This window comes from Nilaparvata lugens, chromosome 4, assembly GCF_014356525.2.
Source record: "Nilaparvata lugens isolate BPH chromosome 4, ASM1435652v1, whole genome shotgun sequence".
In the NCBI taxonomy this organism is placed as follows: Eukaryota; Metazoa; Arthropoda; class Insecta; order Hemiptera; family Delphacidae; genus Nilaparvata; species Nilaparvata lugens.
In genome coordinates this window covers 873,571-901,328 of record NC_052507.1, presented here as the reverse complement: position 1 = coordinate 901,328, position 27,758 = coordinate 873,571, and the positions used below count along the sequence as shown (strand labels likewise).

Here is a 27,758-nt window from a genome sequence, read left to right as displayed (position 1 = left end):
ATTTGCCTCTCTCGATCTATCTCTATCTCTCTCTCTCTGTCTCTCTCACACTCCCTCTCTCTCACACACACTCACTCTGTCTCTCTCTCTCTCTCTCTCTCTCTCTTTCTCTCTCTCTCTCCCTCTCTCTCTCCCACTCTCTCTCTCTCTCTCTCTCTCTCTCACTCTCTCTCTCTCTCTCTCTCACTCTCTCTCTCTCTCCTCTCTCTCTCTCTCTCTCTCTCTCTCTCTCTCTCTCTCTCTCTCTCTCTCCTCTCTCTCTCTCTCTCTCTCTCTCTCTCTCTATCTATCTATCTATCTATCTCCATTCTTGTTATTTTGTTGTAAAGTGCAATGGGTCTTACTAGACCTAGCACTCAATAAAAATCAATTGATAAAAATCAATAAAAATCTATCTCTATCTCTCTCATTCGTTTATATAGTTTCGTTTTAGGGCAGTAGTACGCTCCAGCTTGGGTAGCAATCTTATAACTATCATTATTAGCACTTCACTTCACTAATATGCCTTCCGTAAGAGAACACTGATTATATGATATATGATTCTTTTTATATTGTTACACGTAATTTTCGCACGTAATTTTTGCACGTAATTTCTCTTTTGAATATCTATTATTTGTAAAAGTGGTGTGTACCGTTGGAATTTGAATGGACAAAATATACACTGATAGTGTATTCAACAAATTTCTCCTTCCATAGGATTTTTCTCCTTCTTCTCATATCATTACTGTAATGATGCAATCAAGACGTCAAGAATAAAGAATAAAACAGTTTAGGAATTTTGTATATGATATTTATTAAAGGACTATGACATAAGTTGGTTTACATAAGTTGGCGGGTAAAAGTATTATTTATCAGTATAATAATAAATTATATATACCATAGCTTAGAATAACCAATGTATCTTATATTCATGCTTAATTTATCATAAAGTATCGATTCTCTGATCATAGTATATTATGATTTCTGATAATAGAAAATTTTGTTTTACATGAATGAAAAGCTTGAAGATGGAGTTATACCGGTATTTGTCCTGCTTTAGTCAAAGCGATAATCCCAGTTTCATAATAATGATCTATCAAGAGGTGATCGATCTTTTCAACAGCATCTGGAACATTCAGACGATTACGGTCACTTCCAATCAATTGAATAATTTTTATTCATAAAATGTATGAGTGCATTAAATGATTGTCAATTTACACATTTATAAAAACCGGAAGACATTCAAAGAACAAATCAATGCAGTCAATGCAAATGTTACACGTTTTTCATCTATCATGGATTTTGAATCACATATTAAAATATTCATCTCCTATATGGATTGTCCTCTCAAATTATGTCTTTTTACAATATTCTTCCTGGTAAGTGTATTGCATGCATTAAATTAACTTCCTTAGTAACATTGGAAGTTATAATGATCAAGTTAAACTATAATTTAAATATGTAAATTATATTAAATTTTTCTAGAATGTATGAATTCAGAGCTAATTTCTTGTATTTATAAAATGGATTTATGATACACTTAAAAATTAATAAAATATTGAAAACTAAGAATACAAGTTGTAATGTAACTACTAGTTTCGGTGATCACACGATCGTCAGGTTATAAAAATAAATGTTCACTTATGATTACTAAACATTTATCCTATTATATTAAGCGAGCAAATTCTATATTTATATATCTGGTTATTTTTATATCTGGTTATTTATGTTTTACGGATCTCGAAAACGGCTCTAACGTTTTTCACGAAATTTGGAACATAGTAGGTTTATGATATAAAGGTTCGATTGCACTTCTAGGTCTCATTCTTTGGAAAACTCGCTGAACGACATTAAAAGGATAATTCATCCTTGGAAAACAGATGATAATTTCGTCGTCTCTCGATAACAGAAGATGCGTGTGTCTGTGTGGGAAAGAGACAGAACTATTTCCAGCTGTGTAATCATAATCAATCAGCAAGAAATTTTATCTAGCTAAACAATTTAATCGATTTGATCAACACTAGTAGTTCTGTGAACAGTAGACCTCACGCAGTATTCTCATCCACAAGTACCAGATGTCAACTGTTTTGAATGTTAACAAACTCAGTTCACGTTTGAATTTGTATTTCATATGATATAATTTATCCAGTTCCGTGATGATCTTTCTATCTGATCAAAAATATTATAATTTCTTCAGCATTATTTAGTTCATTTGTTTATTTTTATTCACCTATTAAATTAGTTTTTTCGAATGTGAGAATATTGATACTGATGGGCACGCATAATAATACCATAACTGCAAACAAAATATTGAAACCAAAGACCTTAAAGCTGCGATTAGACCAAATTTATTAAAAAAATGATAATTACTCAATCCTTTTAGATTAAATTAGATTGAACATAACTTATCATACACATGATGAAAATATGTGTTTGTCAACTTCCGTTCAATCTAATAGAATCTCTAAGGATCAAGTTATAACCATTTTGTTAATAACTTTGGTGTGAACCCAGCTTGAAGATGCATACCTCTTAAATGTCATTGATTGAAACTATATACCTTATACAAATACAGTAATAGACTGGCTTCTCCACACATCTGTGTAATCACTTGTCAGCTGATTTATGATGAATAATTCTATAGTCTGATTTTTACTCTAATATTGGCGTATGGAGGAGGCTCCTTTTTCCTTTTATATTATCCTTGAAATGCAAAATTTCCAAAAACCTTGTATATATGTCGACGCGCAATTTAAAAAGAAACATACCTGTCAAATTTCATGAAAATCTATTACCGCGTTTCGTCGTAAATGCGCAACATAAAAACATATAAACATTTAAACATTAAGAGAAATTACAAACCGTCGACTTGAATCTTTGACCCCACTTCGTTCGGTCAATAATCTGATTTGTTGACATGACATGATAATCCTCCTAAATTAGAGTATATCATAATTTCCAAAGTTGATCATTATTCGACAATTTCAAGTGATTAGTGAGTGTTATTTTGTTATTCAATTTGGTTTGTTTATAATCTAAATTATGAATGTTTTGTTTTCAAATGTTTGAATAGAAAATTGAACCTGAATTCAAGTGTATGTTAAATAACCTACTTTCTGGACTATTTATAGTGTATAATTCAAAATTCGTGAAACAAACAGTTTTGGGCTGTGCTGTTAGTACTTCCCCAATCATTTTAAAGAATTGTGTTTAGTTTATCAAAAGTCAATAAATAAATAACGAGCGAAGCTCGATGCCCCGATATTTATATAACCTGACGATGGTGCGATCACCAAAACTAGTAGTTACATTACAATTTGTATTCTTGTTTTTACTTTCCTTGCCCTATCACCATAGGTAAGGAAAGTATTGCTTTCCAAAAAAACTAAGGTACCCTAATTTCAAGTTTTCTATACGTTTCAAGGTCCCCTGAGTCCAAAAACATGATTTTTGGGTGTTGGTCTGTGTGTGTGTATGTCTTTGAACATGATAACTTCATTCCTAATTATCCGATTGACTTGAAATTATAAACTCAGGGTAACCTTGAGGATCCGACAATAAGAAATTTAATAAAATTCAATTCAAGATGGCGGATAATTACTAAAAAACCATGTTTTTCACGGTTTTCTCGAAAACGGCTCTAAATATTTTCTTCAATTTCATACCATGGATAGCTATTTATGAGCCCTATCAACTGACATGAGTCTCATTGCTGAGAAAAGTTTAGGAGCTCCGTAATATTCTTGAGAAAAATGGCGGATAATTACTAAAAAACCATGTTTTTCACGTTATTCTCGAAAACGGCTCTAAATATTTTCTTCAAATTCATACCATGGATAGCTATTTATGAGCCCTATTAACTTACTTGAGCCTCATTTCTGAGAAAATTTTAGGAGCTTCGTAATATTCTTAAGAAAAATGGCGGATAATTACCAAAAAACCATGTTATTCACTATTTTCTCAAAAATGACTTGACCGATTTTTTTCAAATTCATATCCTGTATAGTTATTTATCAGCTCTATTAACTGGCATGAGGCTCCTTCCTGGGAAACTAATGAGGGGTCCACCCATCCTTGAGAAATGGACTTTGTAACCTCCTTCTCGTGCATGAGGTAGGTGGGTAGAGCAGTTTATAAAAAGAACACATAACTTAGTCAAGTAGCCCAGTCAATGAAGGTCCAAAAAAGCAGTTTCGATTCGAAAATTAAATAAAAGCTGAATTTCCCATCATCGATAGAACCCTCCCAGAGGGTCATTCTGCCAAAAGTCCCAAGAAATCCCCTTGGAGCTTTTCGCCCCAGCCCCCTAAAACATGAAAAATGCAGGTAAACACGGGAAATCAATTATCTCTGTAACCATTGATCGGAAACAGTTCTATTATATGCCATTCGATTCGTTACATTATGGACTACAATATTAGTTATATTCATTTTTTCAATAAAATCGAGAGTTTTCTTGATAAAATAATATATATGTGAAAATTTAAAGGGTTTGTAATTTGATTTTTTTGTTTTCTTCGATTAACTCCGAAAAAAGTAGTTTTAAAGGAAAATGAGCCAGATAATTAATGTAGCCACTCTCATTGCAAATCCATTGATGTATATTGTTATGTATTTGCGATCCGATTTGACGCTGTGGAAGGGGAAACAGTCGACGGGGTACGGCGTAGCTGACTCTCTTAGCCATAGTAAACAGCAACTGGAAATCAATTATCTCTGTAATCATTAATCTGGAAAAAATCTATCATATGTCATTCGATTCGTTAAATTAAGGACTACAATATTAGTTATATTCATTTCCTCAATAAATCAAACAGTTTCCTTGATAAAATAATATATATGTGAAAATTTAGGGGTTTTTCGATTTGATTTTTGTTTTCTCCGATTAACTTCGAAGCAAATAATCTAAAGAAAATTAGACAAATATTTAATGTAGCCACATTCATTGCGAATCCATTGGTGTATATTGTTATTTATTTGCGATTCGATTTGACGCTGTGGAAGGGGAAACAGTCGACGCGGTACGGCGTGGCTGAATCTCTTCACCATAGTAAACAGTTGAATACAGTAGTAGGCCTACTGCATTCTAAGTTGCATCTTATTTACACTATGGCGCTCGAAACAATCAATTTTGTCTATTGTTTTGACATGCGATGAAACTAATTTTTCACATTTTAATTCTCTAAATTCTCTAAAATCATTTTGTTGTTATATATGTGCTAAATCATGCATTCTATGACAGACAAAGATATTGTTTGCAACCGATAAAATAATCATACTATTACATAATATAATACATATTTAAATTATGTGTGTATGATCATAATTCTATGCTAAATTTATCATAAGTTATGAATGTCAAAAACTGAGATAAATCATAGATTACAATAGTGTTAACAGTGGCAATTTCCTGAAAAATCATAGCGTGCAGTGTTTGCTGTTTTCTACAGTTAATATTCTCCAAGCCAGGTTGATAATATACCTTCAGTTGAGCCAAATATATATGACGGCTGAGGCATAAAAAATTTATACATTGGGCTTGTTGAGTTGAAACTTTCTATGGTTCTCTCTGTAAAGTAGCTTATCTTCCGTTCTTACTAGTTGAATCTACATTATTTAGATAGTCCAATATGAAAATTCAGTAGATTCTAAAGATGAAAGCCATGCAAACATACAATTCAAGGAAGAGTGAGCATGCATAAAAGGTAGGAAAATCATGAAAGTGTTTCACATTTAACCACAAAGTACCCTACCGTATAAGATTAATTGAAAGATGATTCATCATCTTCTCTTATTTTTGTTAACATATCGATTTTTCACCTCCACTCGCATCTTGTCATTCATTACACAAGGTTGACAGAAGCTTTTCTTTATGTCGATTAATGTTGATTGAAATTGATTTTGATTAGGGCACCAAAAGAATAGATCATTTTCTATTCGAAGCATTCAAATTAAATCTATTGAACATGATTTCTTATGACTTAGCATTCACAGATTTAGTTGGGTGAAGCTATTTGAAAAATGTACCTGATACTCAATTTCATGGTTTTTATTCCATTCTAGTTCATTGTGATCATTGAAGGGTTGATGTGATGAGTTAGTTCAAGTGAATTCTAGTACACAAGTGTATTGTGCTTATAATGGGCTCTTCTTTATTTTCTATCGATATTTTGCTCCAGTAGAGAGAATTTGAAATGTTGGTTTTACATTTTATAAGCTTTATAAATAATATAAATTAACGGTAATATAAATTTGATAAGTCCAGTATTAAATTCATCAATGTTGATTTTCATTGTATCGCTTTGTATCAATGTCACTTGCACTGTTTGCAATTCATCACTATTCTCTCAAGAATTAGTTTTTTATGAATTTCATGATTTGAAAATTGAAATTTAAATGCTATTTGGATGACGTTCACATTGCACTGGTCTTTTCACAATAATTGTTACGTTGAAGAGTGAGGCAATTCAATCCATTTGGAAGTAAAAGGAAATCACAGTGCGATTTGAACAGTGGATAGTAACTTTGAAATTCAGTTGCTCAATTCATTTCGGCTTGATACTATCATTTGTAATTATAGTTGATCAGAAATATGCATTGTATATAATGTTCATATTTCAGTTTGACTAATCTTCTATCACAGTCTCGCTTTCATTCATAAACATGATAATCCTGAATACGTTGATTACCTTAAAGATGTAGCTTATCTTACATCGAACAATGTACAATACAAAAAATTTCACTGAATTACTATTATGATGATCATTGGAATTTCTGCCTGTGATTGAGAAAAAGTCATTTTATTAGCCTTGAAATTCGTACCTAGAAAAAGTTGCATTATTACTAAAAATTTTGTTATTTTTACTATTTATTATAGGTACTGTACATTGATTTTTGTGATTATAGAGATCAACTACTTCATTCTGAATCACGATAAGGATAAACAGGGAAATTGTGAGAGGGGAATAGCATCTATAGTTAAATTTACATAGCATCAATTTGAAAGCTCTGATAATGATTGCGAACGAAACTGCAATTCTGGTTTGGTATTGCCTCTTCATGTTCAGTGAGAATAGAAAGTTCAGAGTAATTCGTTCTCACTATATGTGATAATATTGGTAATATTTGGTAACATTTGTTGATATTTGAACCGAATATGCAACAAATTAATCTACTTTCAGCTTGAAAATTTTCAATTTATCAGGAGTACAGTGTTTTATATAGTATCTCAGGTAGGCCTACCCTTTTATTTTTTTTGTTCACGTGATCTGATGATATTCATCCCATTATCAAGTGTTTGAATTATAAAGAGTGATGAAACAAGAGAAAACACAAGAAAAGCTATGAAAAGAAATTTTGAATCTTCATTTTTCACAAAATAAGGATAAGATGAAGGAGTTGGAAACATAATATATCATGAAACTTCGTTGAAAAACATCAATATCTGAAACTAGAGTTACAAATTGTGTTACCTCTGACTCGTATGGAGAAGGCACACTTCAAATTGATATAATAAATTTTGTGAGCAAACAACGAAATCCTAATTTTTATCATGAGCATGGTTGAATCAAGAAAATTGTAATATTTTTTTAGAGTATTGAAAAGTGGAAATCCATATACAGCGCATGTCAAAACAATAGACAAAATTAATTGTTTCGAGCGCCATAGTGTAAATGAGATGCAATGTAGACAGCGCGCAGTATTATTCTGTTTACTATAGTGAAGGGAGTCAGCCGCGTCGGCTGTTTCCCCTTCCACAGCGTCAAATCGAATCGCAAATACATAACAATATACACCAATGGATTCGCAATGAATGTGGCTACAATAATTATTCGTCACATTGCTCTTTAAAATTACTTGCTTCGAAGTTAATCGGAGAAAACAAAAATCAAATCGAAAAACCCCTAAATTTTCACATATATATTATTTTATCAAGGAAACTGTTTGATTTATTGAGGAAATGAATATAACTAATATTGTAGTCCTTAATTTAACGAATCGAATGACATATGATAGATTTTTTCCCGATTAATGATTACAGAGATAATTGATTTCCAGTTGCTGTTTACTATGGCTAAGAGAGTCAGCCGCGCCATTCCGCTTCGACTGTTTCCCCTTCCACAGCGTCAAATCGGATCGCAAATACATAACAATATACATCAATGAATTTGCAATGAGAGTGGCTACATTAATTATTTGACTCATTTTTCTTTAAAACCACTTGCTTTGAAGTTAACCGAAGAAAACAAAAAAATCAAATTACAAACCCTTTAAATTTTCACATATATATTATTTTATCAAGAAAACTGTTAATTTAATTGAAAAAATGAATATAACTAATATTGTAGTCCATAATGTAACGAATCGAATGGCATATAATAGAACTGATTCCGATCAATGGGTACAGAGTTAATTGATTTTCCGTGATTACCTGCATTTTTCAACTTTGAGGGTGGCTAGGGGGGAAAGCTCCAAGGGGATTTCTTGGGACTTTTGGGAGAATGACCCTCTGGTAGGGCTCTATCGATGGTAGAAGATTCAGCTTTTATTTAATTTTCGGATCGAAAAAACCTTTATTGACTGGGCTACAAGATATTTTACCTGTAGAACAGCTTTTTGACGACTCTTAAAAAATCATTGAATTTCACAATATTTACACAAAGGAAAAAGTACTCTGAAAACAATTATACAGAGTGATTCATAATTATCGTAAAATAATTTAATACGTGATAGTAGAGGTAAAAATAATAGAAAGAGTTCTTATAAACATATATCCATAAACGCTTCATTAGCGAGCTATACAGGGTGGAAGATTCCGCCCGGAATTCAGTTCCTGTGGTGAAATACACCGATGCTGAATTGTTTGGGGACTAGTTTTTGGAAAACTTATGCTGGATTTATATGGAAAAATATCTGAAAAATTGAATAAAACTAGTCTGAAAGCTATAGTGTGAGTAGTTTTTGAGAAAAAAGTTGAAATATGCAAAAAATCTAAGTAGAAAAACACAGACTTCTACGTTTGATGCCCAATAACTTTCTTCAATGACCAGTAAACAAATAATTTTTCGCAATAAAAATTGTAGAGAATTTAATTCTTAAAAGAATTATGTAAGCTGTGTAAACTAAATTTAAATAAAATATGAATGAAATGTATTCTTATGTAGTACATTACACCACAAAAATTTGCTGTTTTCTGAGGAGAGAACTAATAACCCATAGGTTGTAGCTGATATGATTGAAAATAAAACATGGATTTTAATAACAGCTGTTCCAAAACAGCTGATTCATTTTGTTTTAAATAAGAATATATTTAAAAGAAATTATCAGCTGAAAACTATTTTCAGAAATATTTTAGCTCACTGTTGAACAAAAAAACAAACTGTAAGTTGGGCCTACTGTAACCGCGCTGTTTTTTTTTTGTTTCATCTATTAACCAGTTATTTGTAACCATTTCACTTTGCTTTTATGTTAAGTGTTAACTTTTTAAAAAATGGCAGGTAATTTTAGACATTATTCATGCTCCAAATTAGCTGACATGCATTTAATGTATGGAATCCTGGAATGGGACACTACTGTAATAGTACTGAAGCAAGACGTTTGTATCAAGAGAACTTTCCTAACCGAGTATGTCCAAGTTCAAGGTTTTTCCCCACTATTCATCAACGTCTGTCTGGAACAGATTCTTTGATATCCAAAGAGCACATTTATGCAGGCAGACCCCGATCTACTATGACTGTTGAGTTAGAAGAACAAGTTATCAATGAAATTTATGAACATCCAGAGAAGAGCACAAGAGAATTGCCAGTGCAGATTAATGTCAATCAATCTATTATTTGGAGGATACTAAGAGAGCAAGAATTACATCCATACCACCTCCAGAAAGTTCATACTCTATTGCCACGAGACTGGATTCCCTGTGCTGGTATTTGCCGATGGTTTTTAGTAAAACTTGTTTACCCAAACTTCTTAACAACTTTTTTATTTACCGACGAGGCACACTTTACAAGAACAGCTATCGTTAACGTCCACAACCAACATATTTGGGCAGCTGAGAATCCTCATGCCATCAATCCTAATCTTCCACAACATCAGTTTTCAGTAAACATTTGGGCAGGAATCATAGGAGATCATCTACTTCTGTTCGAGCTTTCTCCCAGGCTTAATGGCATAATCTACTAGTCTTTTGGTACAATTTTAATGTCATTTAGATATGCTACTTTCATATGAAAAAAACCTTTCATAAAAAACCGAATATTTTATTTGCAATCAGCTACAACTTATGAGTTATTAGTTCTCTCCTCATAAAACAGCAAATTTTTGTGGTGTAATGTACTACAACAGAATACATTAATTCAACTTTTATTTTAATTTGGTTTACACAGCTCAAATAATTCTTTTCAGAATTAAATTCTCTACAATTGTTATTGCGAAAAATTATTTGTCTACTGGTCATTAAAGAAAGTTATTGGGCATCAAATGTAGAAGTCTGTGTTTTTCTACTTAGATTTTTTACATATTTCAACTTTTTACTCAAAAACTACTCACACTACAGCTTCCAGACTAGTTTTATTAAATTTTTCAGATACTTTTCCATATGAATCCAGCATAAGTTTTCCAAAAACTAGTCCCCAAACAATTCAGCATCGGTGTATTTCACTAGAGGAACTGAATTCCGGGCGAAATCTTTCACCCTGTATAGCTCGCTAATGAAGCGTTTATGGATATATGTTTATAAGAGCTTTTTTTATTATTTTTACCTCTACTATCACGTATTATATTATTTTACCATAATTATGAATCACTCTGTATACACATATACAGTAGTCTGATCATATGTTGCCACCAATCGTCATTATGTTATTCCCCTAAATTATTCTCGTTTAAGAATGAGGCTCACAGTTCAATGAGCAAGGAAAGTTGTGTGAGTGCACCACACCGGTTTTTTTCATGTTTTATTAAATTTAAAGTGTACTATATTCTATTTTATAAAAATATTAAAGTTATTCTTCCTCTCCCTATAATAATTCTTATGATGTAAGCTTACTTATTGTAAGAATAAATTAATTAACAGTAAAGAATATTGCTTAAGGCAGCATCAACTGTATATTTTTTCTCACCTTCTAGTGTGTTATTTTCTTTTCTAGGAAAACTGAATAATAAGTAAAAATTGAACCGCTTGTTCACATCTTTTCCCAGAACACTAGTTTTCCAGGAAAGGCTTTTTGTAGAGCTTGCAAAGTGGTCCTGAAAAATGAAAAAAGTTGACTTTATTGAGTGTAAATATTCGTAAGATAGCTTTGACTGAATGTTTATAAATTGATATCAAGATTTCAACTCTATAGCGAGGTCTACGTTGTAATTGCACACACTTTCATGCAGTTTGCGCCGAAATAGAAACAAAAATTGTAAAAAAAACGACAAGTTGTAAAAATTGTTCAACAAGCTGTCATAGCTTGTCGTGTAGTTGGGATGTTTCAAAACAACAGAATAGAAACCAGGATTGAGCAATATAATTTAATGAACAATATATGAAAGACAATAAATAAGGCAAGTAACTGGTGGCCAATGATTTTCAAGACATCTACTTCCATTCTCAGAACATTGGTCTGAAAATAATTTACAGTCGGCCTATATTCCATTTCCTCACTTTGACTCATCCTAGAATAATTCCCGTTCCAGTGTTAAGCCGTAGATGTCACTCTTTGTTCTTCATTCCCAGGTCAAAGACAGTTCATAGGTATTTCTCCCCTCTAAATAGAATACCTAGATTAATGAATAGTCTCGGATATGGAATAGATGTGTTTGCAGATGGTCTAAGCACATTCAAGAGGATAGCACTTGTCAGTGTGATCCAATGAGTATAAATTAATCAGTTCATCTTGAAAACTGTGTCAACTCCTTCAATACAGTTTTCTTCTCTCTAGTATAATTTTTTCAATTTCATTTATTTGGATTTAATCGAGTTCCTAGTTTATAATAATTAATTCATCATCTCATTTTATTTTTCTCCCCTGTACTGATTATCAATTTAGTATTAATTTCATCTACATTAATTTTTTCCAAGGAATTATTTTTTCATTCATTCCATTGTATTCTTTTTTCAAAGATTTATACTGAATATGTTTATAATAATCAGTTTATCATTATGATTTTGATTTTCTTTAATACATAAGTTTCTATTCTAAGTTGTTATATCTTTTTATAACATTTGTATTATGTAACTTAAGTTAAGGAGGCAAGTTTTGGGTTTGCCCCTACTTATTTTTTGTATGAAAATGAATAAATAAATGAGATTTTCCATCAGCTCAATAAACTTATTTTTATTGCTTAACAACTTCCACATTTTCAAGAATACTTATGGCCGATTTCCGAACTCAGGCTCTAGCTTAGAAAATTGACTTTTCAAAGTCGCAGTCCACTTAAAAATTTAATTTTGAAGAACTAGGAAATTGAACTCAAAATAATATAAAGATAAAATAGTACAAAGTTTCAGCTATTTTGAATTATTTAGGAATGTTTCATTCCGTCAAGGAAGATGTTTCCTTATACTATTTAACTTTATAGTGTTTCATTCCGTCAAGGAACAACATTTACAATTATCATAGAAATGAGAAAATAAAAATTATCATAAAAACTGCGACTATTCCCTGCTTTAGAAAGCCAATGTTCTGACTCCAGCTGTTTAAAGTCTAGAACTTAGCTGAATCCCGAGCTCAGAAACCGGCCATTATTCATTTGAATTCATTACAGAAACGAACTGTCCATTTTAGTAAAATTTGTTTTTTCAATGAATAATATTTTGAACACATTATAATAAAATAATGTGTGTTATGGTATTTGCCACATTGCGGTGCGTACAGATTTACGCGCCGCGAACATGAGCAATTCAATTTAAATCACCTGATGCCATATCTGTATCTTACCGTCTTTGTAAAAATACAGATATATAGTCAGCTGATTAAAATTTAATTGCTCATGTTCGCGGTGCGTACAAAGACCTTGTACAAAGAGATATAGACCCACAATGCCTATGCCTTCCCAATGATAGCTCTTACTTGGAATTGAAGGCCGCCATTGGGGTATTTTAGCACGAGATATTATATTATTATATATTTGTAATACTATAGATCACGAAGGCATTGGTGGCATTGGTATGTAATAATCTTATGGGTTGCCCCCTCAATGGCGGATTCCAATTCCAAGTACGACACTAGCGCTGCAAGTGAGTCTATGCATCTTTAAGGTCTTTGGGTGCGTATATCTGTACGCACCATTTAGAAGTTCGAATCAAACTGGAATAATAACATGTTAAATAGAATATTTCCTATATATAATATTATATATAATATATATATAATATGTTTTTCTTTTCCGACTATTGTATTGTTCGCTCTATCTAATAATAATAAATAAATAAAATAATTATCATGGTTTTGGTGAAGATTATAATTATCATGATCTAGGTGAAGATTATAATAATTCATAGTGATGTTATGGTGATGATATAATAATGTGTATTGAAATTATATTTTTGAGATATGATATTACATTTCCCTGTCTTTCATGGTTCTGATGAACTTTTCATAGGTGAGTTTTTTCGTTTTGGTGTTTATCAGTGCGTACATCTCTTCCTTGGTGATGTCTGGAAAATACCAAGGATATTATTATCATGGAATACTCCAAGAATCAATATTATTCAATTATGTATATAGGATGAGGATTAATTTTCGATACTTACATAATAACATTCCAAGGAAATTTGATTGAGAATTGTTCATATCTGTCATTTGTTACGGTACAATTTGTGAAGGAATATATTTTTTCAATCATTTAATTATGAACTTTGAGAATTGAGATAAAAATATTGTGTTGATTGATTATATTTCTGCATTGTTGTAAACTTATTATTTTTTATGTCAACGTTGCAGAGCTAGAAAAGGACAGCACTATCTGCTTTGTCGAATGACAGACGAGGGTAGCAACACCTAGGGCCGGTTTCCGAGCTTGGGATTGAGCTAGGTTCTGGACTTTAAACAGCTGGAGTCAGAAAATTGGCTTTCCGAAACGGGGCGTAGTAGCAGTCCACGATTGAATTGAATTTCTAAAAACTAGAAAATTGAACACAAAATTGAAAAGAGAAAATAATTTAAGTTTCAGCTATTTTGAATCATTTAGAAATGTTCAATTTCATCAAGGAGAAACGTTTCCAATTATAGAAATGAGAAAATAAGGATTATCATAAAAACGTGACTATGCCCCATTTCGGAAAGTCAATTTTCTGACACCAGCTGTTTAAAGTCTAGAACTTACCGGAATCCTGAGCTCGGAAACCGCCCTAATGCTAATCAAATAATGTTGCCATCACTACAAATCTAACAAATGTATTCTTTTTGAAGATCAATGATGTGATGTAAATATATATTTTTCAAGAAACTCGAACCAATTTGTTATTTTTTCATGCACTTACCATTGAAAAATTCGGCATTGTCATTTTTTTTAAAGAAATTGTCTATATGTCTTTCTTCTAAATATTTATGCATGTTAGGGTCAAACAGTTTGAAAACCACTGTGAATGAGAAAAAAAATATATTTTAAAATAATTAATGCAACAATAAACAACACTGATGTGAAAACATTGTTATAAAATACCAAAGCAATACCGCACATTTGTTATTTGTTTATCATAAACTTAGGTGACTGACACGTACAGTTCAAAAAGTAGGTTAGTCTTCCATCACTTGATCAATTTTTGATTTAAATAGATATAAACATGAAATTTTTGATTTATGTAGATTGAAAACCAAATTGAGTAAGGAAATACGACGCAGAAAGTAGTAAAAAAATGTAAAATATTGAGCCACTTTGAAAATGTTCCAAAAATAGAATTAAACGTATTTTCTAAAGTGTAACTGATTGAATTTGATTGTATATTTCATTACAATAAGCAGAATATTCCTTCATTTTCTACAAAGATGAATTTATCCATTCATTTGCACTGAACCTCCAAAGACCTTACAGATGCACCTTGAAGATACCTCTTTAAGGTCTTATAAATCTCCATCCAAATTCGGCCCATTCTTCTAATTTATTATCAATTCCGATTCTTTATCGTCAAAATCACAGCATGTTCAACACATTGCAACCAGATGGTATTGAAGAGACATACAAAGAGCAGTATTGGAATAGATAATTGAATAATAAAATTTCTATTTTTGCTCAAAGTACATGCAGACTTATGTGCCACGAGCACGGGCATTTCACTTTCAATCAGCTGATACTTTGCCTATTATATCTGTACCTTTAGCCACGTTCTAGCTGGAGTCAGAAAATTGGCGTTCCAAAACAGGGCATAGTCATAGTAGATAGTCCCAGCGAAATAATCTCTATTTACTCATTTCTATGATTATTGGAAACGTTTTTCCTTGACGAAATGAAACATTCCTAGATAATTTAAAATAGTTGAAACTTAACACCATTTTCTCTTAATTTCATTCTGTGTTCAATTTTCTAGTTTTTTTTTGAAATTTAATTTGAACATAGACTGTGACTACACCCCGTTTCGGAAAGAAAATATTCTGAATCCAGCTGTTTAAAGTCTGAATCTTGGACTCGGAAGCCGGCCCTTATACTACTGTCTCTGTACAAACTGTAATATTACATTTTTTCTCGATTAAAATCGAATCTTCAATTCGAGATCTATAAAACTTGATAGTAAATATCAGAGTAATTGACATGCGGACAACTTTTTAACTGAGAATTTATCGTAAATAATTGTGTTGCATTCCATGGTATCACCGAAACAGAGAAACAGAATTAATAGATTATTATAAATATAGAGGATATATAAATTTAAAATAACAGTTTTGAAATAAAGTTTTATTGAGAACAAATGTAAATGTAAATTCTAAACTTGTAATTTATAATTTTTTGGAATTTAATATCGGTGACGTGTTCATGAAGTCATCACTGATTTTGAGGTGTGGTTTTTGCACTGACTTGTTTGGTCTTCTCTAAAAATGATGGCTGGCTATGTGTTCTAATTTTGTGCTCTCTGAATATTTTTCTGTTTAATTGAAATTTTAATGTTTTAAATTGAGTTTTGAACAGTTGTATGGTGTTCTAAGTTTGTGTATTTTAATTTGTGTGTCTACAAGCCTATAGCCATTGTTTTCAACTATATAAACTGGATAAGTATTTTAGCTTGTAATGATGCTAGGATGTTTAAGTGTGTAAGGTATTGTTTTGTGGATTTGTGTTGTATATTGCCAAAATTCTTTTGAAGATTATAAGTTGGTTTGCTCTGAAAACTGGATTTCTCATTCATAGGCGATAGATCCATTCATAGTTTATCAAGAATCTACCACTTTGGAGCCGATAACTTCCTGTAGGTTAATAGGTGTGAAATGCTATCCAACCTATTTAGGAGAAATTGGTAGCACGGCAAAACACTAATATAATGAGAATAGCATCAGCTGATGAAAAGTGAAAGTAGGTAGCACATGCATAATAAACTAGCATGTACATGCATGTTTATCATGCGCACATACACATGCATGTCATCATGCATGTTTTGTCACCAGCGAGAGGCTTCTGACATAGAATAAACAACCAACAACAATAAATAATTAATAAATCACTGGAAATTTACAAATTATAATGATAGAAATTATAAAAAAGATTTAACCTCAAATAGAATACCAAAGAAAAAAATAAACAACAAGATCGTCACCACCGATATTTTATCAGAGTCTCAACTTATTCATGCTATAAGGGTGAGACCAGATTAGACGGTTTTCAAGCGATTCGGCAGGGCACAGGGCAGGAAGCTCTCCAAAGGACCGATTGGGTTGATGCTTGGGAATCAGCTGATTAGTTTCACAAAGCTTCCTCCCCTGCTGACTCGTGTGAAAACGCCACACATGTTCTCACCCTAATAAGAATTGAGTGGAATAGGTAGTAGAATTTAGACTGTGAGTGAAAAATATAGAAATAGCCTATGATTCACTTCAAACTGTCAGCATATCTTAATACTAGCAAACAGTGCTTCTCATTCAACCAATGAAGAAACTTTTGTACTATTGCCTACCTGTCCAGCCTTTCACTGCAACAGGGGCCTGAAAAATGAAAATGTTTTCAATTTAATAAATTATTGTTTTAGATATTATATTATTATTGATATGAATCACTGTTATTTCGATAGTAATTCTGAATTCTTTTTTCAATAGTAGTTCTGTGAACAGTAGACCTCACGCAGTTTTCATCCACAAGTATCTGGTGTCACCTGTTCACCGGCTTCTCCAGACATCTGTGTAATGCATGTAATGAATAATCCACTTGTCAGCTGATTGATTATGAATAATTCTATAGTCTGATTAATCCTATCTTCAGTGTAGATGATATATTATAGTGATATCGGAGTATGGAGGAGATTCCTTTTCCTTTCATAATATCCTTAAAATGCAACATTTCAAAAAAGCTTGTTTATCCAACATAAGAAGAATATATGTTCAACATTTGAAGTTAATTGATAAACTTGTTCAAAAGTTATTGTAGAACATACAAACCCATAGATGGACAACAACTTTCAAAGTTAGTAGACTAACTGTCTACTAATGTTGAACAACTTTGGCCTTTAGTCAAAAGTAAGAACTCGCAAACACTCGTTCAATGATTATAGGGGTTTATACAATAGATAAATAATGAGATTCATTGTTGCACTTACTGGGTGATGTGTAGCAGAAGCACTTGATAGGAAGAAGCTAACAGCAATGCAAATCAGGTGATTCTTTTGCATCATCATTTTTGGAGCCCTCGAAAGTCTGTGATGAAAAACAATAAACATCTATTTATTTAAAAAGGTGTGTACAGCAGTATGTGTCACGCTAACACACGGACACGGCATAGCTGTTCTCCTATCTTTCTTCACTGCTATTATAACGTTGATCTACCATATATAATATTTGTGGAAATGATCTTACAGTTAAAGGCTTTATGTCAAGTGAAAAAACAACTTAAACAGTTTTGATGTCTGGAACCAGTGCGCGAAAATTGTATTGCGTTTGGTCAGGAGTACGTTGAGGCCATGCATGACAAGCCTTCTCATTGAGCCGATTATTTATTCACTTATTTGAAAATATACATATTCGAGGGCTCCAGAAAATTGATCCCGTTATTGCCCACATAAAGCCTCGTTTCCATTACCACAAAATCTAGCGCTGCAACATGACATATATTTATACATATATATAGGTCGAATTGCTGTTGAGGGGAGATTCCTAGTATTGAGCCTCCTATTGTACTAATAATTCTGTGAACAGTAGACCTCACGCAGTGTTCTCATCCACAAGTACCTGATTGGAACTATAGACCTTATACAAATACAGTAGTAGACTGGCTTCTTCACACATCTGTGTAATCACTTGTCAGCTGATTTATGATGAATAATTCTATAGTTTGATTTTTACTCTAATATTAGGGTATGAAGGAAGCTCCTTTTTCCTTTTATATTATCCTTGAAATGCAAAATTCCCAAAAACCTTGTATATACCGGTATGTCGACGCGCAATTTAAAAAGGAACATACCTGTCAAATTTCATGAAAATCTATTACCGCGTTTCGCCGTAAATGCGCAACATAAAAACATATAAACATTAAGAGAAATGCCAAACCGTCGACTTGAATCTTAGACCTCACTACGCTCGGTCAATTACCTATAAAAGGCATACAAGTTCGTTCCAACTCAATGAAAATGAACACAAAACCAAACAAACAAATCAGATGATTAATGGATTGGAATCCTATTATGTTAAGCGACCAATTTCTGTATATATTTATATATTTGGTTATTGACCTCTTCTCTGTATAGGGCTACTTGTAATATAAATATGAAGAAAAATAAAAACAAAAGGAAGGTTTGGCAATGAGCTCTCCTTTTTCAGGCTAACTTGCTAACATATACATGAACAATTTGGAAAAATCTAAAATAATGAATGATAATAATCCTCTAAAGAAAAATATTATTTATTGGCACAGATATGTTGATCATGTGATATGTCTGTATAATAATGAAGATAAAACACATGAAGATTTTGAATTATATTTAAATTCTATATCACCTTCTATAAAATTTACGATGGAAGCTCAAGAACATGAAATAAGTTTTCTTGATTTAACGATTAGTATGAAAGATAACAAACATGATTTTAGCATTTATAGAAAACCTACACTTACATATTGTATGATTCCTAGAGATTCAAATCATCCTTGGCAACAAAAAATTTCAACTTTCAATTCAATGTTATATGGGCTAATAAATATTCTCATGTCAGAAGATAATTACAGAAAAGAGAAGAAAATAATAAAATATATGTGCAATAACAAATGGATATAATACCAAAACTATGGATAGAATGATTTACAAACAAAAAAAAGTGATTCAGGATAGAACTCAAAATAATCAAGGAAATGTAGGAAATGAAGAATATATTTGTGTTCCATATAACACAATATTCAATAAAGCTATAAGAAAAACCTTTACAAAAAATAAATTCATCTCAGGTTGTAGGACAACAAATAATACATTCGAACTGATAAAAAATAAATCAAATTTAAATGTACATCAAGATAAGTTTAAAAAATCTGGAATCTATGAACTTAAATGTAGTGATTGCAACAAATTCTATATTGGACAAACGGGTAGAAATTTCCATATCAGGTTTCGAGAACATAATATCCTAAAATCTAAAAATTATACACAAAAGTCGGCATTTGCTGAACACTTAATAGATTCAGGCCATAATTTTACAGATATAAATTCCAATATGAAAATACTAAATTATTGTAATAAAAGTGGAAAACTGAATGTCAAAGAAGAATTTCATATTCATAAAGCAGCAAAATCAAACAGAGATAAAATAATAAACTTAATCCAATTAGACACCAATAACCCCATTTTTGATAGGATCATGAGAATTTGAACCCAAAATTTACAGTCCCAGTTCATAAAATCATATGAATTCACTAACATTATGATCAAAATGAAAATCTTCCAGCAGTATTCATTTATTTACGTCATTACACTTGAAAGTGGCATAAATGTCTGAAACATGTTGTGATAAAATATTTCAAAAATCTGGTGTGGTGCACTCACACAACTTTCCTTGCCGTTATGAAAATTGATCACCTGACGCTAGTGTTCCCGCACATCTCAAGTCTACTATTCAGTGATTTGAGCCAGCTGGTGACAGGGTAATAACGCTGGAGACACACATGAGGTCTGCTATCTCTTCATAGTGAATTATGATTCAATAGAATCAACAATAATTTGCAATTGAATAATCACATTTTCTCGAATTTAAAGCTTATTTTCAATTTTAGGTGAAAATGTTACTGAACATTAATTGTAGAGATTTTCATGCTCAATCTACTCCACTTGATTTGTTTTGTTTCAATTGTATCTGAAGCCTGATAATTGGGATTCTATCTGCATTGATGGGGCGGAGCTCCTGAAATTTTTACAGATATGGGACTTGGTGGCAGTTGATAGAGCTTATCGATGACTATTTTAGGTATGAATTTGATCAAAATCGTTGGAGCCGTTTCCGAGAAAATCACAAAAAACCCTGTTTTTGACAACATTTTCGCCATTTTAGCCGCCATCTTGAATTTCATTTGATCGAAATTGTTCGTGTCGGATCCTTATAGTGAAAGGACCTTAAGTTCCAAATTTCAAGTCATTCCGTTAATTGGGAGATGAGATATCGTGTACACAGACGCACATACACTCATACACACACACACACATACACACACACACACACACACCACACACACACACACACACACACACACACACACACACACACACACACACCACACACACACCACACACACACACCACACACACACACACACACACACACACACACACACACAACACACACACACACACACACACCACACACACACACACACACACACACACACCACACACACACACACACACACACAACACACACACACACACATATATACACACACATACAGACCAATACCCAAAAACCAGTTTTTTGGACTCAGGGGACCTTCAAGCGTATAGAAATTTAGAAATTGGGGTACCTTAATTTTTTCCGGAAAGCAATACTTTCCTTACCTATGGTAATAGGGCAAGGAAAGTAAAAAGGGTACTGAGATATTTATTTTTCCTTATATTTGGTTAATGATATGGTTATATATTCATGTCCAACATATCTCAAAAAATGGATCCAACGATTTTCACGAAACTTTGAACATAGCAGGTTTATTATATAAAAATTCGATTGCACTAGGTCTCATCACAGTGAAAACTCACTGAAGGACATGGAAAGGATAAAACTATACATCCTTGGAAAAACACTCAATAATTTCGTCGTCTGTTGATAATGGAAGATGCGAGTGCATGTGTGGGAGAGAGACAGAATTATGTTCAGCTTTTGAACTTTTGCCATCAATCAGCGGATCTCATGAGAAGTGTGTTATCAGGACCTCCTAAATACCGGACCTGCGCCTGTGTGGAAATCTAGGTAAAATGGCGCCAATATGTGGTGGAGTCTCAAGTCAGCTGACACTGATATGCTGTCCTCATCAGTTTTACTTCCCTTGCCCTATTATCATAGGTAAGGAAAGTATTGCCATAGAGAAACAATAGCGTAAGTAGATATCCCATGGTATAGGGAGTTTATGTTGCAACTTTTATTGTTATCTCAAGCCGATTACTGTTGATTATTGTCGATATTTACTGTTTTGTTGGGGTGAGAGTGTATGAACGGCACAATATGAGAGACTACCAGTGTCACACAGCTTCAAGGGAAAGAGCTACATGGACTATCGGCTTGAGATAACAGTAAAAGTTATGACATAAACTCCCTATACCATGGGATATCTACTTACGCTATTGTTTCTCTATGGTATTGCTTTCCGAAAAAGATTAAGATGCCCCAATTTTCAAATTTCTTTACGTTTCAAGGTCCCCTGAGTCCAAAAAAGTGGTTTTTGGGTATTGGTCTGTATGTGTTGGTGTGTGTGTGTGTGTGTGTGTGTGTGTGTGTGTGTGTGTGTGTGTCTGTAAAAAAAATCAGGAGCTTCACCCCATCTATGCAAAGTTTAATTTTAGATTTCCAATTATCAGGTCTCAGATATAATTCAAACGAAAAATTACGAGTGGTAAAGATTGAGCATGAGTAAGTATCCAGCGTTATTGGCCTGTCACCAGCTGGCTCAGATCTTTGAATAGTAGAGTTGAGATGCGCGTGAACTTTCACACGGATATCTCGCCGACATGACATAGAGACAGGATTTACTCTGATGGACTGTATAAGAGGAGGCAGCGGTTTATAACTGCGCGAGGTCTACTGTTCACAGAACAACTAGTTATTTTGTCTTTCAATAGTTGGGTTTTTTAAGAATGGAATCACACTGTAATTATGAAAAGTGAATATGGATAGTGAAAGATATCATTCGACAGAGCTGATAGCGCTATCCTTCTCCACCTCCGCAACATTGCCAGAACGTTTTTCAACAATGTAGTCATATAAGTAATTAACAAGATAGTCTACTATCTTTAGTCTACTTCAATTTCAATTTTGGAAATTCATGACTAAATAACTTAAAAATAGATTCTCTTGATTTATAAAATATAATTGACTAAAAATGATTGAACATTTGATACAGTTTGCCTCAGGGAAGAAGGAAAAGCTTCCTGTTATAATATTCCCTGCGAAATATAATAATGGAATTTATACTCACAACTATTCTACTCAGGTTGAATGGATAGTATCTTGAAAAATTATTATTTTGTTTTCTATTTTTAAAATATAAATGTTTCTCGTGGACACCCTGTATTACTTCCGATATAACGGTATCAACTATAATAGAAGGCAGGGGAAAGGCAGATAATCGGCAATGCTTTTCTCCCAGGTATCTTTCTTGACTGCCATTATAAAGTGGGCCTCACATTAGTTGGAATGTTGACAGCCTGACGTTAATCTATCCTATGACGTGGAAACAAATAAAGTTATTTGCTGATGTTCAGAGCAGATGTTTCTTCAATACTCCGAAACGCAATAAAGACCGACGTTTCTGATGTAGATGTTTAGGATTCGAACACAACAGTGACTGTGACAGTGAAAATATAAACCCCTCAAGTTCGGATGGGAGTTTTCATACTCGCTCGCCTGGGCTGAATGGAAATAGCCCAATTCAAAATCAAATAGTTTTATTATTTATTCTTGAGCAAGTACTCATACAAATAGGAGTTGCTATCCTAATCAAATACATAATACATTCTTGATTAACACTATTAACAGATCAATTCATCAAAACACGAACATTACAAAAAATCCTGCTACGATAATATAAAAACAATATTATTAAAATTAACATTAGAAATAACAAAAAATACATAAATAGTTTGAAAAAGACTTCCTTAGGAAATTCCAAATATATCAATAACAGAATTAACCGACAATGTGATGTTAACAATACACAACAATGACAGTGAACAGTCGAAATATGATTCTCACAAGCTCTATAGTTGGTATAAAATCAACGTTAGTAGACTACTAACTTTGGTATAAAATAGGTTGAGACTTGGCGAAAATATCCGTGTTGCCAAATCGTGCGAAATTTCAATCTTTTCAACTAACCTCATATGACTGGATATATTCAAATTAACAACTCTGCATCGGCTGTGTTGTCAAATTGAATGTTTCCTGTCATGTGGGGTTGCATGAAATGATTGAAATTTTGCACAATTTGGCAACACGGATATTTTCTCCAAGTCTCAATATATTAGTTTCCTTGTCCTATTACCATAGGTAAAGAAAGTATTGCTTTCCGAAAGAAATTAAGGTACCCCAATTTCCAAATTTCTAGACGTTTCAAGGTCCCCTGAGTCCAAAAAAGTGGTTTTTGGGTATTGGTCTGTATGTGTTGGTGTGTGTGTGCATGAGTGTATGTGTGTCTGTGTACACGATATCTCATCTCCCTATAACAGAATGACTTGAAATTTGGTACTTAAGGTCAATATAAGGATCCCATACGAACAATATCGATCAAATGAGATTCAAGATTGCGGCTAAAATGGCGAAAATGTTGTCAAAAAAAGGGCTCATCGTGATTTTCTCAAAAACGTCTCCAACGATTTTGATCAAATTTATACCTAAAATATTGATTGATAAGCTAAGCCCTATCAACTGCTACAAGTCCCATATCTGTAGAAAAATTATTGTAATCTCTACAATAATAAATGTTCATCTTGAATGAAAAATACTAAGGAATTGACAAAAAAAATAATGTTCAGTAACATTTCCACCTAAAATATTGAAAATAAGCTCGAAATTCGAGAAAATATGATTATTCAATTGCAAACTGTTGGCAACTGTTGATTCTATCAAATCATTCACTATGAAGAGATAGCAGACATCGTATGTCTCCAGCGTTATTGCCCTTTCACCAGCTGGCTCAGATCTTTGAATAGTAGACTTGAGATGCGCGTGAACTCTAGCATTAGGTGATCAATTTTCATAACGGCAAGGAAATTTGTGTGAGTGCGCCACATAAGATTTTTTTAAACTATCTATAGAGCTTGTGAGAATCATATTTCGACTGTTCACTGTCATTGTTGTGTGCGAATTCAGTTTTAATCAGTAAAAAAAAATATTCATATTCTACTTACAGAACTAATGAATACTAATTAAATGTGAAATGCGCCCTACAGCAAAGGATACAGGTAATGAATTTCCAATACTGAAAATCTTCATCAGAAACGTCGGTTTTTATTGCCTTTCGAAGCATTGAAAAAAACGTTCTTCATTGTGAAAACACCTGCTGTGAACATCAGCAAATAACTTTATTGGTTTTCACGTCATAGAATAGAATTGATATTGATAAGATATAATAGATTGACGTCAGGCTGTCAACATTCCAACTAATGTGAGGTCCACTTTATGATGGCAGTAAAGAAAGATAGGAGAAAAGCGTTGCCGATTCTCTGCCTTGCCACTGCTTTCTATAGAGGATAGCTGATACCGGTACAGGATGACCACGAGCAATATTTATTCATTTAGAAATATTTATATTTAATATTTAATTTCATAGTATATTCTAATATTTATATTTTAGAAATAGAAAGAACAATGGGATTTCGCCGAGGAAGATCATGTGTGGATGCTGTATTCACCATAAAGCAGATTATTGAGAAAAATCGTGAAACTCACATGGCGTTTATTGATTGGCAGAAAGCATTTGACAACGTTTCAAGGGCCAAATTGTGGGACATAATGCTCGTAAAAGGATATCCCAAACATCTTGTTGCTGCAATTGCGGGTGCATACACCAATACAGATATCGTTATCACGTCCGGCAATAATAGAAAAACGGAAAAAATAAAAATAAATAAAGGTGTAAAACAAGGGTGCCCAATGTCCACCACTCTCTTCAATATATACACTGCCGAGATTCTGGAAATTTGGAATCGATATGTTGACGCAGGGATAGAGATCTGCAATAATGTCTTTTTGAATTTTCTATTATATGCAGACGACACTGTGATCATTTTCAACACGGAAGATAAACTACAATATGCTCTAAGTTAAACGAAATTGGGTCGGACTTTGGCATGAAAATCTCACCTCAAAAATCTAAGATAATGGCATTCTGGGGAAAGTGGCCAGTCAGATCAAAAATCGTGATAGACAATCAAGCATTAGATCAAGTGAGACTTCAGCTACTTGGGATGCCGCATTTCATTCGATAAGGATGAAGATGTTGGTGAAAAAGTGGCGAGATTCAGTGCGGTCTGTGGCACTATAAGACGAGCTATAGCAAGGCGAACGAGACAAGATACCCAGCTGAAGTTTTACAGAACAATGGCGATACCGTTAATAGCTTACAGTAGCGAGACATAGGTTTTAAACAGACAAACTGAATCTCGTATACAAGCTACTGAAATGAGATTTTTACGAGCGGTCAAAGGTTGTAGTAGACTGGATAAAATAAGGAATGACAACATAAGAGCTGAATTGAATGTAGAACCGCTATTGAATATTCTGAATAAATATCGGGGAAATTGGTGTACTCATTTATTCAGAATGCCATCCAATAGGCTGCCAATATTAGCATGGGAGTACAAACCCGAAGGAAAGCGAGGCATAGGAAGACCAAGAAAGAAATGGATGCTGGTACAAGCCCAGTGGCGGCTCGTCCTATGTGTTCAATGGTTCATTGAACCCCCAGAATTGTACCAACTCCTATAGAATGTTGAATTCTACTCATATAATTATATTTTTATTTCATACTCATGAAATTACATCACAAAATTTTTCATCTACGTAAACTCAACGTCGTTGTTTTGCGGCCGGTGCCGGAGTGGCTTGCTTGAAACAGCACCGAATGGCATGACGAGACGGGTGGTGGTGGAAAGCAGTGTTCATTCCCCGATGTGAACCCAAAAACATGGCTGGGTGAGGTAGTGGAACGGAGGAGGGGAATCGGTTTGCTAGCACGGATTTGGTTCACAATCCTGTCTGAACCATGTTTCCACAAGTTCATCCGAGAGTAGCCGAACCTAGCCGAGGCAAGTGAAGCATTCGGTAAACCTCGGAATGAATCGTGAGTATTCGTGATACAGATTCAGTAGCAGTGCCATCTTGAACATACAGTAACCAATAAATTCAAATTTGGTGGCAGTAAACAGTAAAAAAGCGGTAAGTAAGAAAGCGTGAAAGTTTTGAGGTTATACGGTACGGTTTCGGGTATAATATATACTGTATACAGTTGTGATAGATTTCACAGCATTTTTTACTTTCCTTGCCCTACTACCATAGGTAAGGAAAGTATTGCTTTCCAAAAAAAATTAAGGTACCCCAATTTCAAGTTTTCTATACGTTTCAAGGTCCCCTGAGTCCAAAAACATGATTTTTGGGTATTGGTCTGTGTGTGTGTATGTGTGTATGTGTGTGTGTGTGTATGTCTGTGAACACGATAACTCCATTCCTAATTAACCGATCGACTTGAAATTTCAAACTTAAGGTCCCTGTACCATGAGGACCCGACAATAAGAAATTCAATAAAATTCAATCCAAGATGGCGGAAAAAATGGCGGATAATTACTAAAAAACCATGTTTTTCACGTTTTTCTCGAAAATGGCTCTAACGATTTTCTTCAAATTTATATCATGGATAGCTATTTATAAGCCCTATCAACTAGCATAAGTCTCATTTCTGGGAAAATTTCAGGAGCTCCGTAATATTCTTGAGAAAAATGGCGAAAAATGACTAAAAAACCATGTTTTTCACGGTTTTCTCGAAAACGGCTCCAACGATTTTCTTCAAATTTATACCATGGATAGCTATTTTTAAGCCCTATCAACTGGCATAAGTTTCATTTCTGGGAAAATTTCAGGAGCTCCGTAATATTCTTGAGAAAAATGGCGGATAATGACTAAAAATCCATGTTTTTCACCGTTTTCTCGAAAACTGCTCTAACGATTTACTTCAAATTCGTACCATGGATAGATATTCATAAGCACTATCAACTGGCATGAGTCTCATTTCTGGGAAAATTCCATGAGCTCCGTAATATTCTTGAGAAAAATGGCGGATAATGACCAAAAACCAGGTTTTTCACGGTTTTCTCGAAAACGGCTCTAACGATTTTCTTCAAATTCAAGCCATGGGTAGCTATTCATAAGTCCTATCAAATGACATGAGTTTTTTCCTTGGAAAATTGCAAGAGCTCCGTA

At 33.3% G+C, this 27,758-nt stretch overlaps 1 protein-coding gene across 1 annotated transcript; it reads right to left on the bottom strand.

Annotated features, from left to right (window-relative positions):
• Positions 1–982: 982 nt before the first annotated feature.
• On the bottom strand, positions 983–24,815 carry LOC111052109. Its single transcript, XM_039425490.1, has 7 exons — positions 24,692–24,815; positions 17,702–17,798; positions 17,066–17,093; positions 14,447–14,545; positions 13,528–13,621; positions 11,097–11,223; positions 983–1,105 (listed from the first exon to the last, which is right to left on the bottom strand). Exons 2-6 carry the CDS (start codon positions 17,777–17,779, stop codon positions 11,160–11,162), a joined length of 363 nt encoding a protein of 120 aa, XP_039281424.1. The 5' UTR covers positions 17,780–17,798; positions 24,692–24,815; the 3' UTR covers positions 983–1,105; positions 11,097–11,159.
• Positions 24,816–27,758: the final 2,943 nt, after the last annotated feature.